Source organism: Misgurnus anguillicaudatus, chromosome 12, assembly GCF_027580225.2.
Source record: "Misgurnus anguillicaudatus chromosome 12, ASM2758022v2, whole genome shotgun sequence".
NCBI lineage: Eukaryota > Metazoa > Chordata > Actinopteri > Cypriniformes > Cobitidae > Misgurnus > Misgurnus anguillicaudatus.
The window spans coordinates 23,772,776-23,789,153 of NC_073348.2; the positions used below are offsets into that span (position 1 = coordinate 23,772,776).

At 37.5% G+C, this 16,378-nt stretch overlaps 2 protein-coding genes across 2 annotated transcripts; both read left to right on the forward strand.

Annotated features, from left to right (window-relative positions):
- Positions 1 to 4,084: 4,084 nt before the first annotated feature.
- Positions 4,085 to 8,965, forward strand: LOC129447556 (protocadherin alpha-C2). Its single transcript, XM_055209317.2, has 4 exons — positions 4,085 to 7,346; positions 8,068 to 8,129; positions 8,220 to 8,332; positions 8,657 to 8,965. Exons 1-4 carry the CDS (start codon positions 4,851 to 4,853, stop codon positions 8,923 to 8,925), a joined length of 2,940 nt encoding a protein of 979 aa, XP_055065292.2. The 5' UTR covers positions 4,085 to 4,850; the 3' UTR covers positions 8,926 to 8,965.
- A 1,081-nt stretch (positions 8,966 to 10,046) lies between these two features.
- Positions 10,047 to 16,008, forward strand: LOC129447088 (protocadherin alpha-C2). Its single transcript, XM_055208666.2, has 2 exons — positions 10,047 to 12,677; positions 14,083 to 16,008. The coding sequence occupies exons 1-2, from the start codon at positions 10,266 to 10,268 to the stop codon at positions 14,104 to 14,106; spliced, it is 2,436 nt and encodes an 811-aa protein (XP_055064641.2). The 5' UTR covers positions 10,047 to 10,265; the 3' UTR covers positions 14,107 to 16,008.
- Positions 16,009 to 16,378: the final 370 nt, after the last annotated feature.

Below are 16,378 nucleotides of genomic sequence, written 5' to 3' on the forward strand. Positions count from 1 at the left end.
TGTTTGACCTGCCTTAATTTAAAAACATGTTGTAGTGACATACAGTATCTTAACATATATCAGTACCACTGTTTTGACTCAAGATGCCCACCAGTAATGTTTTTGTAAGGTTTGTTTGTAAAAACTCCTTAAATGTTTTAATATAACTAAGGCCTAGTCCTGAATAGTCCTAGATTAAAAAAAATGTAAGCGCTGTCCAAACTGAAAACACCTTGCTCTGACATATCTTAAAATACATCAGTACCATTTGTTTTGCCTTTAAATGCACACAGGTAATGTTTTTAGTAAGGCATGTTTGTTCAAACTAGTTATATTTCTTAATGAAACTAAGGCCCTACTCCTGGCTTAAGATAATCCCTATCCGGGAAACCATTGCGTAGTGTTCAGAGTGAAACTATTTTAACTGGTAATGATGTTCAGACAGAAAAACAGTGTTGTGGAAAGATCAGCAGATGTGCAATGAAAGCCGTTTTTTTGGGAACATCAGGTATGAGTTATTCTGATTTACAATAGGTGAGAAAATGGTTTCTTGTTAACTAGAATGTGGTACCATGAATGCACCGTACATCATATTGGGCAGATGTGTAAATGAGTAAATCAGATTCACAAACACATCAGTCAATAGGATTAGTAAACACACACACAATATAATCCGTAATAAAGCTGAACATCAGGATTGCATATCCATTTCTGATATTAAATGCACTTGTGTATAATTAAACATAACCAGCTTATATCTGCTATCTATCTGGAAATGGCTTATTTTTTTGGGAGGGGGTTTGGTTGTGGTCACTACGACTGCATGATAGTCATTTAGCACTAAAGCATTTGAGCATTTGTGAGAGCGAAATTTGATTTAGATGTATTACATGTGGCTGATTGCCATGTGCCTCATCTGTTTTCACTTAAGCTGAAGTTTCACTCTGGAGCACTGCTGCTGCTGCCCCCCTTTGGGCACATAAAGAAGTTTTTGGAAAGCGTGTACCGAATGTTTCCATGTTTTTGCAGTGAAATAAAAATGATGAGCTATGCTCAAGTGTTTTATAGCACTCGTTTCTTTTCATATCTGTAAAGTTGATGTCCTTATGGGCCTGTCTGCTTGGTATTTTTCTTCGCTTCGTTTTGACTGCTTCATTGTAGATTCCAACCACCAACTCGGAGCAGCATTGTGCCCCATCAACAGTGCGGCGTCTGGATGAGCTCATGAGGTGTATGACAGGATTTCTCAGTCTCTCCATAAATATCCGTCTCTTCTGTGGGAATTGTTCAGTTGACACAGCTGAGGAGCAGGTGTTATTCAATCTGCTCCCGTCTTGACTACTTCTCTTCCCACGTCCAATAATTCCTTACCTCCATCCTCTCTCCTGTATGTCTGGCTGATCTTTAAATCTATTGTCACGTATCACATTTTTCCATTTCTTCATTTACCAGAAAAAGAGAGATGGAATTAGACCTACCAGCCTTTTTAAAATAACAAACATCCTGAACTGTATGTCTATATCTTGATATGTGAATGTGTGGGAGCATCTGTTTATGTCTGTGAGGTGAGGACACTGCCCACATTCCTATGGCATTCCTGATATTCCCTGTATGCCTGTGGCACTCTGCCCCATCTCCACATGATGTGTGTTTGAGTAAGTTTGTGAGAGAGACAGAGAGGGCAGGGGGAGAGGAGAGATGTGGTGTGTAAATAAAAGTGTACACTTTGTTTTGATTGGACCCTCGGGGAGAAATAGGGGGTAATTAGCAGAAGACTTTGCCTCCCCCCTGTGGCGATCCATGAAAGTGCAATTAATGAAGGTCTATCTGGGTCATGACATGGCTCCGATATTTTTTATATATTTATTTTTTATATATTTTATTATATTTATTATATATTTTTGTATTATTTATTTTAAACATATAACTGAAACAATTTATTTTCATAATCGTTCTCATTTGCAATCAGTGACTTCACTGTTATAAGTTATTGATTATCCGACTGTGCAATATCTGTTTGTTGTAAATAGATCTATTTGCTACACTAATGTTAAAATTTTAGACAATATATTATAGACTAACGTTAGATTATAACAGTGGCCGTTGTGTAGTACAGCCTAATGCTGTAGGTCAATCTGCATTTATGGAGTTTACCGAAGACTAATGGAGGCTACAGACTAATTTAAAATCGTTAAACCACTCTGGTAAAATCAATTTAGTGATAAAAAAGAGCTTTTATAGCAAGTTCGGTGTTTGAACTTCCATGTGACTATTTTTAAATTAGTCATTTTTTTTACTATTCAGTGTCTTTCTTTTCAATTTAGCGATTTTGGTTATTGGCACGCACTTGAACAGAAATATGAAGTCAGGCGGGTCGCCACGGTTACGCGCATGCCTCAAAGTTAACTTCCGGTCTGTGTTTGTTTATTTTTCTGTCTAGTGTCTAAAGTGACTTCTGTAACAAATAGGGAGGTTTGACAGCCAGGCAAGTATTTAAGCCTTGAATTTCAAGTACATGCATTCATTTTACACGGTAGCAACGTTAGCTCTGTGTTAATGTGCTTTAGATATATGATTTGAACTTACTTTGCTTGTTATCAGAAAAAAATCGACTTTTTCCTCATTTTATTTTTCTAATAATCCAATTTTGCTTGTTATCATAAATAATCTACTCTAGAGAGACTCTGACCATTTCTCAATTGGAAGGCTGCAGCCTCCTGAGGTCACATTTGTAGGCTGCATACGTCATCAAGACGTATTATTTCAGAATATTATCAATTATAAATTTGACTTTTAGTTAATCGTAAATTGTAGTAATATGTTTATGACTTATGAAATTGAATGCTTAGTTAACTGAAATAAACCAGGGTTGATGACGTAGCCTATGCGACCTCTGGAGGGTGCAGCTTCCATTTGAGAAACGGCCTCTGTTACTGATTTATTGCGGAAGTCTACCGGAAAGTACGTTTGGGCCACAAAAGCCATTTGTTTAAATTGTTGCCGCTGAAACCTCTAGTCTAGGCTATACATGTAGTGCCCTAATGATGGCTTACATTTTTTCCTCAACTTAAACAAAGATAAAGAAAATCTGTTTACCACCACACAGAGGATATAAGTGTCCCCCTTTCGGGCATTAATGAGAGTTAATGTGGTTGTTCGGTGGATCAGTTTAAGTTGCTTTATTTCCGACTCGGCTCTATGATATTTAGTATGCACTTAAGGTAATGGAGAGCAAAAGGATATCATGGGAACCCTGCGTTTTGATGCTCAACCAATCGGGAGCCCGATTTTGGGATTATGCCTCGAAAACCTTTTAATACCACTGTTCACTAATGATCCTTTAATCCCCACTACGTTAATTAAAAAGAGCACGAGCTCTTGGAAGATCATGCCATCTGCTGTGGTCTCATTTCACGCACTGATTGTGTTTATTTAAAGCAAGGAGGTTCTTGTTTTAGGGCAGATCATGATGGGAAAGGGATGAGACTGACGGAAATTATAGAGGAAATAAACCAGAGTTATTTTTAAATATTGCATTCACCTTTGTTGTCAAGGAATTCTGCTTGTTTTATTTACCATTTAATTTTTTTTGCATGATTTTGTACATTTATATGATTGTTTATTATAACTTTGTAATAAAAAGGCTAATTATCAACTTAACTTTCTAAAATAGGCCTACTGTTGCTGGCTATACTTTTAAGTCAACTGTAGTAAATTACACTGCAAAAGTGAAAGTTGGATCTACTTTAAAAAAGCTGCATTAATTTAAAATAATTTGGTTTTGCAAGTCAATTCAACGAAAAGCTTGTGAAATAGTTGACATAACTTATAAAATCAAGTTGAAATTGTTTAACTTAAGTTAAAGTAACACAAAAATATATTTTGATTTGACAAAAATGCTGCATATTTTTAACAGTGTTAAAAATGAATGTTTGTCAACTTAAATTGTTCACCTAAAGTGAACATGTAAGGGGATTTTTTAAAAAAACATCTAAAAAAGCTTATTTTTTCACTTAAAGTGAATCTATATTTACTTTATTTTCTGTATTTTTCTTAAGTGTTACAAACTAAAGTCATTTTTAATCCAACTTTCACTTTTTACACACTGTAAAAATACTTTTCTGCCTTAAATTTTTTTGTTGAATCAACTCGGATTTACAAGTCATTTCAACTTGCTATTATTTATCTTGACTAGAGATGAGTTGTTATAACTACAGGTGAGTTGTTATAACTTATGACTTATGACAACTCATCTCTCTTGACATGACTTGTAAATCTGAGTTGATTTAACAAAAAATGTTAAGGCAGCAAAGTATTTTTTACAGTGCAGTAATTACTACTTTGTTAATGCATACCACAGTAATCTGTAGCAAATAGTGAATTGATAAACTGTAGTAAATATTGTACTTTAATATTTACTATGGTAAAGTTAAAAACACTAAACTACCTAGAAATTTTACTATAGTTTACTATGTTTTGTTAGATTAATTTTTTTCTCAATAAATTTAGACTAATTCATTTTGGCTGAGATTTTAACATCACTTTGTGTGTAAAATTCAAGTTGAAGTCGATGAATTATGTGCCTCTCCATCCTAACACAGAGTAGCTTACCCATCCCACGTCCACCCCTCATTCTCCCTCGCCCAAATACACTAAATGTAACAATCTCACTCGTGCGCACTTGCCACTGGCCAGAGGCGCGCGCTTTGGTATTAAAGTAAGAGATGCAGGGACTTAACACTTCATTGTCAATATCACGCCCGTTCTTTCTTGCGGTGTTACTGTGCATTTGAGGGGGCTTTTGCAAATCTACTAAAGCTTCTTGATCCAGTTATGAGTGCTGAATTTGAAAGCATACTTTAAATTTTTAAATGGAGCTGCTGATGTGGACATGGCAGGTAACCTGCCTGACATTAATCGCATGTGCGGTGGATGTGGTTCTGGCACAGATTCGTTACATGATTCCAGAGGAACTGGAGCACGGGGCTTTTGTTGGAAATATAGCGGAGGATCTTGGATTAGACATCAACAAACTATCTATCCGCAGATTTAGAATAGTTTCCGGCGCCAAAAAACAATATTTGGAGGTAAACTTAGAAAACGGCGTTTTGTTTGTGAATGAAAGAATTGACCGAGAAGAGCTGTGCGAACAAAATCCCTTTTGTTCATTTCATCTCCAGGTTGTTATCGAGAATCCATTGGAATTATACAGAGTGGAAGTTGAAATATTGGATGTCAACGACAACTCACCTGTTTTTCAGTGGAGTGAATTCAACCTAGACATCTCAGAATCGTCCGTGTCTGGATCGCGCTTCCCACTGGAAAGCGCGCAGGACCTGGATGTCGGCGACAACTCTCTGCGCTCTTATTTGCTAAGCGTAAACGCGCACTTTATCCTGGACGTGCAGACGCGCAGCGACGGCAGCAAGTTCGCTGAGCTGATTCTCGAGACCCCGCTAGACCGAGAGCAGCAAAGAAATCACCTAATGGTTCTTACAGCTGTGGACGGGGGCGCGCCAGAAAGGACGGGTACTGCGCAGATAAACGTCACAGTCCTGGATGCGAATGACAATGCGCCGGTGTTCGACCAGAACTTTTATAAAGTTAAACTGGCTGAAAATGCACCTCGAGGCACGGTGGTCATTAAACTAAATGCCACGGATCTTGATGAAGGACCCAATGGAGAGATCACTTACTCTTTTAGTGGGCACGCTCCGATGAGAGTGCGTGAGCTGTTCTCTGTGGATCCCCGCACTGGAGAAATTAAGGTGAAAGGACTCATTGATTATGAAAAGGCAAGAATGCACGAGATATATGTGCAAGCTAAAGATAACGGGCCGTCTGCCGTAGCTGTACATTGCAAAGTTATGGTTAATATCCTAGACGTCAACGACAATCTACCAGAGGTGATCCTTACCTCAGTGTCCACACCTGTCCAAGAGGACGCACCACCTGGCACAGTTATCGCAGTTATTAGCGTTATGGATAAGGATGCTGGGGAGAATGGAAACGTCGACTGTGAAATTCCTCATCACGTGCCATTTCAGCTACACTCCTCCTTTAAAAACTATTACACGTTGGTTACGTGTGATTTTCTAGACAGAGAAACCATTTCTGAGTATAACATTACTCTCACTGCCCGTGACATGGGAACGCCACCTCTTTTCACCAGGAAAACCATTTTGGTCCAGGTGTCTGATATCAATGATAACGCGCCACGATTTAAGCAGCCCTCCTACACAGTCTACCTAACCGAAAATAACGCGCCAGGTGCCTCGATTTGCACCATCACAGCACAAGACGCAGACGTGGATCAGAATTCCTATTTGTCATATTCTGTTTTGGAAAACGACATCCATGGGATGCCAGTGTCCACCTACGTGTCCATCAATTCAGACAATGGCAATATTTACGCATTGCGCTCTTTCGACCACGAGCACGTCCGAAACTTTCAGATCGTGGTTCAAGCGGAAGATGCTGGCTTTCCGCCCCTCCGCACGAACGTCACTGTAAACGTATTTGTTTTGGACCAAAATGACAACCCGCCAGTAGTTGTTGCACCAATGCCCGTGAATGATACAGAAGCTGTTGTAATTGTACCCAGATATGCCGATGCTGGATACCTAGTGGCCAAAATAACTGCCATGGACGCAGACGCGGGCCAAAACTCACGTCTCTTTTATGAGGTCCGCCAAGCTACAGATCTTAGCTTATTCAGTGTTGCCCTATACACTGGAGAGATAAGGACAATGCGCCGGCTGATGGACAACGACCCCACGAGGCATAAACTGATGGTTTTGATCAAGGACAACGGTCAGCCACCCCTCTCGGCCACGGCCTCCATCATCTTGTCAGTTGTGGACAATGCGCCCGAATCTTTGCCTGATCTCGGTGACCTCGCACTCAGCCCCCAGTACTCAAACCTCGCGTTGTATTTAATAGTGTCCCTGGGCACAGTTTCATTTACCTTTCTAGTGGCTATTATTGTCCTGGCTACAGTTAAAGGATACAGGGACAGAAACACCATTCTTCATTACAGTTCGTCATGTTGTGGTTTTCATTCTAAGGCCTCTACCAGTGATAATGTTAATAAAAAGTCTAACTTGAATATTCACGTATCACCAAGACATAAGGAAGCGGTGCACTGCGTGGAAGTCAACGGGAATGATCCAGTCGGTCAAAACTACTGCTATAAAATGTACTTAACTCCAGAGTCATCGAAAAGTGACTTTATGTTCCTCAAGCCATGTAGCCCTGCCGGAACAAGTTCTCGAAATAATATCAAGGATGTGGGCCACAAAACTCTGACTTGGAGCCCAGCAAGCCACAGTCTCGTAACAAAGAATGAGATGATCTCTCCAAACGAAGTAAGACATTTAAGTTGCTGATCTGTGAACTTCAAAGGTTCTTTACCTAGCAAAGTGTTTAAACTCACTTTTCATGCCATTCCTTGTTTTTTCAGTAACTTAATAAATGAGATATTGGCAATGAGAGAGAGAATATAACTAAAAAAGCAAAAAAATACAGTCATGTTTTATTTAAGACTTACAACGTAATTATTTAATGCAACATTAAGAAATGTGTTGAAAATAAAATATATTGAAAATAATGTGTATACAGTATAGCTGTAGAATAACAAAATATACATTTCTAAGTGGTCACACTTAGCAATAAGTTAACATGAACTAACAATGAACTATTCTGGATGTATTATTAATCGTTGTTAATGCCAATACAGTTATTTATAGTATTTATTATTAATTAACAAATGTTAACTGTTACAATGCTTACTTTTATAAATGTATTAGTACATACTACGATTAATAAATGTTTAAGAAGTATTGTACATTGTTATTTCATGTTTGCTAATGTAATGCATTACTAATGTTAACAAATACAACCTTAATGTAAAGTGTTAACCATTTCTCGATGTGCATTGTAAAAAAATCACTGCTCCAATTCCAGGTGCTCCTATATTTACTGATTTGGTCTAGGATGTGTTTTTCTTCTCTTACAGCCATACAAAATTATGTTTATTGTATTTATGTGCATTTTATGTGTAAATATTTTATCCTTTCTTTTTTACAGTTCAGATGGGGCAACAAAGACCAAACACTGACCAAAAACCAGCTCAATTCTACATATAAAAGGTGATTACTGTAAAGTAAAATTAATGCTTTTTGCCCATCACACCTACATATACAAAACATCTGACATGCATGTTTTATTTATCCATCCAGTCATACTTCAATAAATACAGGTAGGACACTGCAGCGCAGAATGATGCAGGACTCGGACAATTATGCTTATCAATCTGTTTCTCAGTACTGGACTTGGGGGAATCACATTCATGGTAAAACATATTTACATATTTAGAACAAAACTAAATAACAGCAAACCAAACTATTTAAGATCAGTGATGAGCTATTCTGGTTCTTTTAGCTCCAACTCTATAATCAAACACACATGAGTCATTTGCAAGTAATACTGAAGACTTTGATTGACATGTTCAGGTGTGTTTAATTAGGGTTGGAGCTAAACTCAGGACTGTGGCCCTCCAGGACCAGGAATGCCCACCCCTGTTTTAGATGCCGCATTTGTATATCTTAATATTGTGTTCTTTTAAGCTGAACCATTGGTTCATTGTTAATCTGCTTTTTTTCATCTTGTAAAATAGATTATAAGAGCTCACCCAAGGTTGGGAGCTTTTCCAACCGCTCATGGACTCCACGTTACAACCAACCAGATCCACCTCAACCCCCACCGGATTATCAACATAATGTTTACATTCCAGGGACACCATCTACACAATGTACGCTTAAGTTAGCTAACAATGCTGACATCGAAGTCTACAGCTCGTTCTCAACTTTTGGAAAGAAGATAAAGCTTATGCCAAACAATAACCAACAAGAGGATGCAGTAATAACCAATGATTTTTTCAAGTAATATTTTAAAAACCTGAATTTATCACACACTGAAAAAAATGATTCATTGAATTTAATAAAATTTTTTAAGGTAAGTGGTTGCAATCAATTTATTTAAGCTACATTTAAACAAAAGGTTTATATTTTATTTTACTTTACTAAACTTTTTTGTTTAAATGTAGCTTAATTAAATTGATTGCAACCACTTACCTTAAAAAAATTTATTAAATTCAATTAATAATTTTTTTCAGTGCATGAAAGCATTTCCTGTATAGAAATAGTGCGTTTTAATTGAATTGTACTGTATACTTTAGCTTCATAATTGTCAAAAAAATATAACTAAATATTTATTATTTTTATATTATTATTATTATAATTGTTTGTCAGGCATTTTGAAAAATCTCTGGAACGTAAACAAGTGGTTGCTTAACTGTAGCCTAATTTATTTTTAAGAATAGGCAATAGTTATTATTTTCCAGTTCTATACCTGTTGTTCTTTATGTACAAAATCGTTTAATAATAAATGTTATTTTTATTAAAAGAGTATTTTATATTTAACCTCCTAAGACTTGGATGTTCACATACATGGACATCAAAATGTTCTTTTTTTTTGCACCATAATACTTAATTGTGTGTAACTGGAACCTGTTGTACACAAACGTGGACAATTACACTGCTTCATGTTCAAAGAAAAATATTTGGTCATTGTTTTTATTAGTTCTAACCCCAAAATAGCTGTAAGAAATCTGAAATTAAACGACAAACCAAAATGTGTCACTGTCCGTGGTGCTGAACTCACTTTAGGTTAAATGATGTCCAACAATTCCACACTGCTTAGTCAATTTTTTTTTTCGTTAATGTACAGCAAAATAACACTCTACATGTTTGGTTTAATGAGAACCCGTCAGTAAGGACGTAAACAATGATGATTTCACAGTATTTCAAAATAAAAGTCAACGTGCAGTGCAAAACGGAACATTTTTTATAAATACGATTTTTATATATTTTAGGTTAACTTTAATGTTCACATGATGTCTCTGCACTGCTGTAAATCACTTTTAAAAGCAGACAAGTGAGCACGTGCAGTAGATACACATGCCATTATGCTGCTTTCATGAAGCTGTTGGACAGCATCAGCCCTGCCTGAGCCGATGTGTGATATTTGGAGGTCTTTATTGATGAAATCCACAGCACGGCGCTATTGGATTCTCTTAAGACACAACATACTCGCTGAGCTCGATTTATGACAAACAAAATGTCAGTAAATGTAATCTTTCGACCTTTTATTTCTAATAGCTTCCGTTGCATTTTACGTTAGAACCTGAGACACTGCGCTGGCATTCACTGTTTCTGCGCTCTGCAATGGAGCCGCAACCAAGCGCGCTTTGGAGCAGGCGGCACCTCTGCCTTGTTGTCCTCTCGGCTATGTGGACTGTCGCCTTATCTATAACAAGATACTCCATTCCTGAAGAAATTCCTGTGGGCTCCGTGGTTGCAAACATTGCCAACGATTTGGGCCTTGACGCGCACAGCCTCGCGGAGCGCAAGGTAAAGCTGGACTATATTCATAGTAAAAAATACCTAGAAATAAATAAAACCACCGGGGAGCTGTTCATTGCTGAAAAAATAGACAGGGAGAATTTGTGCCCGGCCAAGACATCCTCATTTTGTTTTCTAAAGATGGATGTGATTATTGAAAGTCCGATCCGCATCTTTAATATCGAATTGGAAATTATGGACATAAATGACAATGCGCCTCAATTTAGGAGGGAGAGGATACCGCTCGACATTTCGGAATCGGCCACCCCCGGGGAGAGGTTTTCTTTAACCAATGCAGTGGACGCCGATGTCGGGGAGAACTCCATAGAGACCTATTATCTAACTGAGAGTGACAAGTTTACCATTGAAATTCAGTCTGGAAGTGACGGAACAAAATACGTTGACCTGGTACTAAAAGCGAGTTTGGATAGAGAAAAGCAAGCTGTGCATACGTTAACGCTTACTGCTGTGGATGGTGGCACACCTGCGCGTTCAGGTACAGCAAGTATTATCATACAAGTGTTGGATAGCAACGATAACGCGCCACAGTTTGATCTCCAAGTGTACTCGGTCGATCTAATTGAAAACGCACCGGTTGGGACACTTATAATGCAGCTGAATGCAACAGATTTGGACCAGGGTACGAACGCAGAGATCACATATTCGTTTACTTTATATACATCTGAGAAAACACAGGAGAAGTTCTCTTTGGATCCCAGCAGTGGAGAAATAAGAGTAAAGGATGTGATTGATTTTGAAGAAGTTAAAAGCTTTGAAATGTATGTTGAAGCCAAAGACAAGGCTTTAACTCCCCTGTCTGCTCAATGTAAAATTTTAGTATTCATCACTGATCTAAATGACAACTATCCTGAAATTACTATAAAATCTTTTCAAGGTGCAATTAAAGAAAGTGACCCTATAGGAACAGTAATAGCTGTCATCAGTATGAGTGATAGAGACTCCGGAGACAATGGCAAACTTCTTCTCTCCATCAATAATGCTGAGGTGTTACCTTTTGCACTGAACAAGTCATCCGAGGACTTTTTCGCCCTTATGGTTACAGAGACACTGGACCGTGAGAAAATCTCTAAATATGATATCATACTCCACGTGACTGACAGAGGAACTCCACCCTTGACTGATAATGAAATAATCAGTATTGAAATTCTGGATGTCAATGATAACGCACCCGTGTTTTCCCAAACCCTCTACACTATCCATTTAATGGAAAACAATGAACCTGGGGATTTGTTAGCCTCTCTCAGTGCTCACGATCCAGACCTACACGAAAACCAGTATCTTGTTTACGTCATCATCGAAAAGGAGATTGCCAACACGTCAATGTCCATGCTGTTTTCCATCAACCCAGAGAATGGCAACCTTTACGCTTTACGCACGTTCGACTACGAAAGGGAGAAGGAGTTTTTATTTCATATCGAAGCAAGAGACTCAGGGGTCCCTCCACTTAGCAGCAACGTGACTGTACACATCATCATCCTGGACCAAAATGACAACACCCCGCTCATAGTTTCACCATGGCGTCCACAGGGTGCTGTGATTGAGGAAATAATCCCAAGGTCATCCGATAAAGGATCCCTGGTCACCAAAGTGATCGCATTGGACGCTGACTCGATGCAGAACTCTCGTATAACATATCAGTTTTTGCAGATCACCGACACTACGCTGTTCAGCCTCGATCAGTACAATGGTGAGATTCGAACCACACGCATGTTCAGCTACAGGGACCCCAGACATCAACGACTGGTTGTCATAGCCAGAGACAACGGAGAACCTCCTCACTCAGCCACGGTGACCATCAAGGTCTCCACGGTGGAGCAAGTAGTGACACATTTTACAGAAACCACAGAGGTGCCGATCGAATATGACCTGTTCACAGATTTAAACTTGTATTTGTTGATCGGTCTGGGCTCGGTGTTGTTTTTGTTACTCATAACGGTTCTGGTCATCATCGTGCTAAAATGTCAAGAACCCAAACATTCGAAAGCGACTCCTCAGGGAAGGAACAGCATCGTTAGCCAGAGGAACTCAACCATTGCTGACTCTACTCTTATTTCCAGTGATGCCTATTGGTACAGTCTGTTTCTGGCAGAGACTAGAAAAGGAAACGTGGTCGTACGACAGCCCCTCCCTAATGGGGCGGGGTTTATCGTGTCAAGTATCCCAGGAAGTGCTGCTCTTACCGAGACCAGTGCATCAAGATCTTCCACATTACAGGTATGGTCATACATCTCCATCACCTTAAAAATATGAGAATGCACTTCATTTGGATTAGACATCGATATACCCGACTGCATGCTCGCGAAATTAGACTTATGAGGTGTCATGAAACATTTTGGTAAAAAAAGTAAATGCAAAGTAAGAGCATCAAAATGAGAAGCATACAGTTACAAACATCTCTTCATGTACTATTTTGCACATGATTTCAAATAACATCATACGGACCAATTTTTTCCCCCACATTTAAGGGAAACATTTTCATTACTGCAACGTGTCCATGACTGGATTTTGGTTCTTTGACATGGAAATATTTATAAATAAAAAATCTAAAAAATAAAAATCTTCAGTGCATGTTATACTACTTTAAACATTTACAGTAAAGAAACATGTGCTATTTGGTGATCATTGATAAATGTAGAGACAATAATAAGGAATATAAATGTGTCCAAGAAAAATTTTCTCATCCTCCGCAACAATTTTCAATCATTGTTTAAGCCCTCAAGAACTAACATTTAAAAAAAAAAATGTGTTGCAAGGGACATAATTGACTGTGACACTCAAGATGGCTACCAGGAAAGCAGTTTTTTATATTTTCTCTCCAGATAAAAGTTGAAATTTTGTTTGTCATAGTACCTAGACAAATTTTTTGTTCTCATTACCGAAACATGAGTTTGTAAATGCATATATTTAATGGAATATCCTGTTGCGGTAGGCTAATGATATTTTTTGATAATGATAATCTAAAAAATTTAAATAATTCTTTAGGAAATATTTTTTAAATCCTCTAAAAATAATGAGTATAGTAAGTTCAGACCTTAATCTTATATGTGCAAAAAAATAAAAAATAAATGCTTCAAGGGCTTTTTAAAAAAAATCTGATGCTGGACACCTTCTAAGTCTGGTTCTCGTGAGAATTACCCATTTGCTAAAAATCATCCTTTTAATCACCAAAGTAATTTCAAAAATTGCTAAAAATGTTGTAAGAATTGGTATATCATCACTTGCTTACAAATCAACTTGGTCCATGTGTCCAAATATTGTGCATAGTTATGTGCATACTTTAAATGCATACACAAACATCAGTAAAGAGATCTGTCTCTGATATTTATAATACATAGTGTGTGTCTATATTTGTAAGTGGTAAAAAAATGTGATAAGCAGTGACAGAAGTGTGAGACAAATCCACTGCTGCAATACATAAGGTTTATTTAAAGGGGTAGTTCACCCAAAAATGAAAATTCTGTCATGATTTCCTCCCTCTCATGTTGTTACAAACCAGTTTAAATTTATTTATTCTGCATTTTTAGGGAACAAATGATCCAGTGCACTCGAAGGATTTTGCAATTGAGATTGAGCCCTTACTTTAAACTGATGATTAATCATGTTTTTTGTTTGTCAACAGGAATCAAGCAGTGATTTACCATGATCTGGACAGCTGGATCTTCTGCCAGGCTCACTATCTGCAAGAAAAGATTAATACAATTAAGTTTTACTGTTATTTCAAGACAAGACAGTGTCAAACATTAATATCTTATTGAGCATGAGTTTGCATGGCTATAGGGCAAAAACGGATGGACCTTCTTAATTTTTAAGATTTCTAAACTGACTCAAGGACAACGTGATACTTCCTGACTACATGAGGAACAGAACTGATTCACAGTGAAAAGCATCATGTTTATTCATTTTGGACTACTACATATTGATGGTTCCAGCAAGACATGAAATGCAAAAACAGTTTAAAAAAAGCTAAGAATGTATTAAATGTTCTGGAAATATGTGTATTTTTCGTGTATTGTCAGAAAAATGGTCAAAAGTGGTCCCTAACAGTCACTTAGGTTCAGATGGTATACATTTGGTACCAATATGTACCTTTGAGGTACTATTATGAACTCTTTAGGTGTACATTTTGAAAGGGTACCGTCCTATTGACAGCTGGGGACCATTTCTATGACAATGTGGTGACAAGAAAGCTGTGATCTGATGAGCACAATCTAATCAGTCAGGCATTGCCTATACCTCAAAAACTTGGTTTGACAGGTGTGTGGTGCACATACAGTGTATAGATGAATATTTTTTACTGCTGTCAACCAAATGAACTCTGCCAAGATGATTTTGAAGTATCCTAGACAAATACTAGAAACCGTAGTATTTACATCAGGATGGCAACTGCCGTGATTTCCCACATCATTTCACCGAAAAGCAGGAAGACAACACATTACTCAGTGTAAAAAACAATCTGTTTATGTGTTGGGGGCTCATCACATTACCTACAGTATCTACCTTCTTTTGAGATATGTGTAGCCAGTTCTACAATATTATCTTGCCACAAACAGGAATTAACAATAATATTATTAGTATTAATAATAATAATAATAATGAAACCATTTTTCTTTTTTCTACAAGAAGTCTACTATAACCTTGCTATTCAATGTAATTTTTGGCTTTGTTTACTGGAGTGTTTTTTATTGTTTTGTATTACAAAACGAATCTTTAATGCTGCTTTTATGAGTGAAATGTTTTAAGCGTTCTAAGCATTTTAAGCTTGTATTATTGCTAGTATAGGTAGTTTCATTATATTATTAAGAAGATGCAGATTTTCCAGATAGCAGACGACTCCACGCCGGATCCACACCGGAGCTGCCGACTTTGATGCAGATCTGGCCCGAAGTCGTCTTTTGTCTGGGATACAATAACAGAAATAAAAATTGTGATATCAAAGCTATTAAAACTTCCTAGAGAAAAGAGGTGTACAAGAGAAAACTGTAGGAATATAGATCACCTGAGACATGTGAATTGTATTTAAATGGAAATAGTGCTTGCTGGTGACCACAAAAAAGAAACCAGCCACTACCAGCACACATTTTTTATTCTGTTCCTCGGATTACATTTCTAAAATATGGCAACCCACATTTGAGTACCTGGCAGCAGCGTGTAGCATTAAAGATAAATGACACAAGTAAAAAAAAATGCTGCATGCTGTTTGCTTTAGGGTGGGGAAATAAAACGTGCCTGGAACTATGAGTGACCTTAAGGTAAAAATTGTTTTCTCAGCCATCTGAAATAAAGGTTATTATAGAAAGCCACAAACAATATTCGTTTCTTATGGAACAAACAGCTGGTGAATAGATAGATAGTTCATTTTTTTTACATGATAATGTTTACAATTTCACCGACATCTGCTGTTTTCCATTTCAGTATTTGTATTTACTTTTTGTTGCCTTATTTGCAAAACGTCCTTATGCAACAAGTAACCAATGCCTTTGTGTCCTTTTTGGACTCTATGATTTGTCCTTTGCTTGTAAATACAGCAATGTGAATAAAAGCTTTTACAGTACATCTCTGGACTGTCAGATTGTCAGGTGGAGAGTGAGTTGAGTGTATGTGGCAAATCAAGGATAAATGTCAAAACAAACCACACATTTTATTGGTGCTGAGCTAGGCAACACTGTCTCCATAGAAACGGTCACCATGACAACATCTCTTCAGATTTGAAGACCCCCCCCCCCCCCTCTCTCTCTCTCTTTATCAAACACATATACAAATGCAGATTTTAGACTGATACATTTTTGTATCGTTTTTGTAACATAACACATTGATGTTCAATCGATCAAAAACTTTGTATAAATATATTTAAAGGAATATTCCATTTTCTTAAAAGAAAAATCCAGATAATTTACTCACCACCATGTCATCCAAAA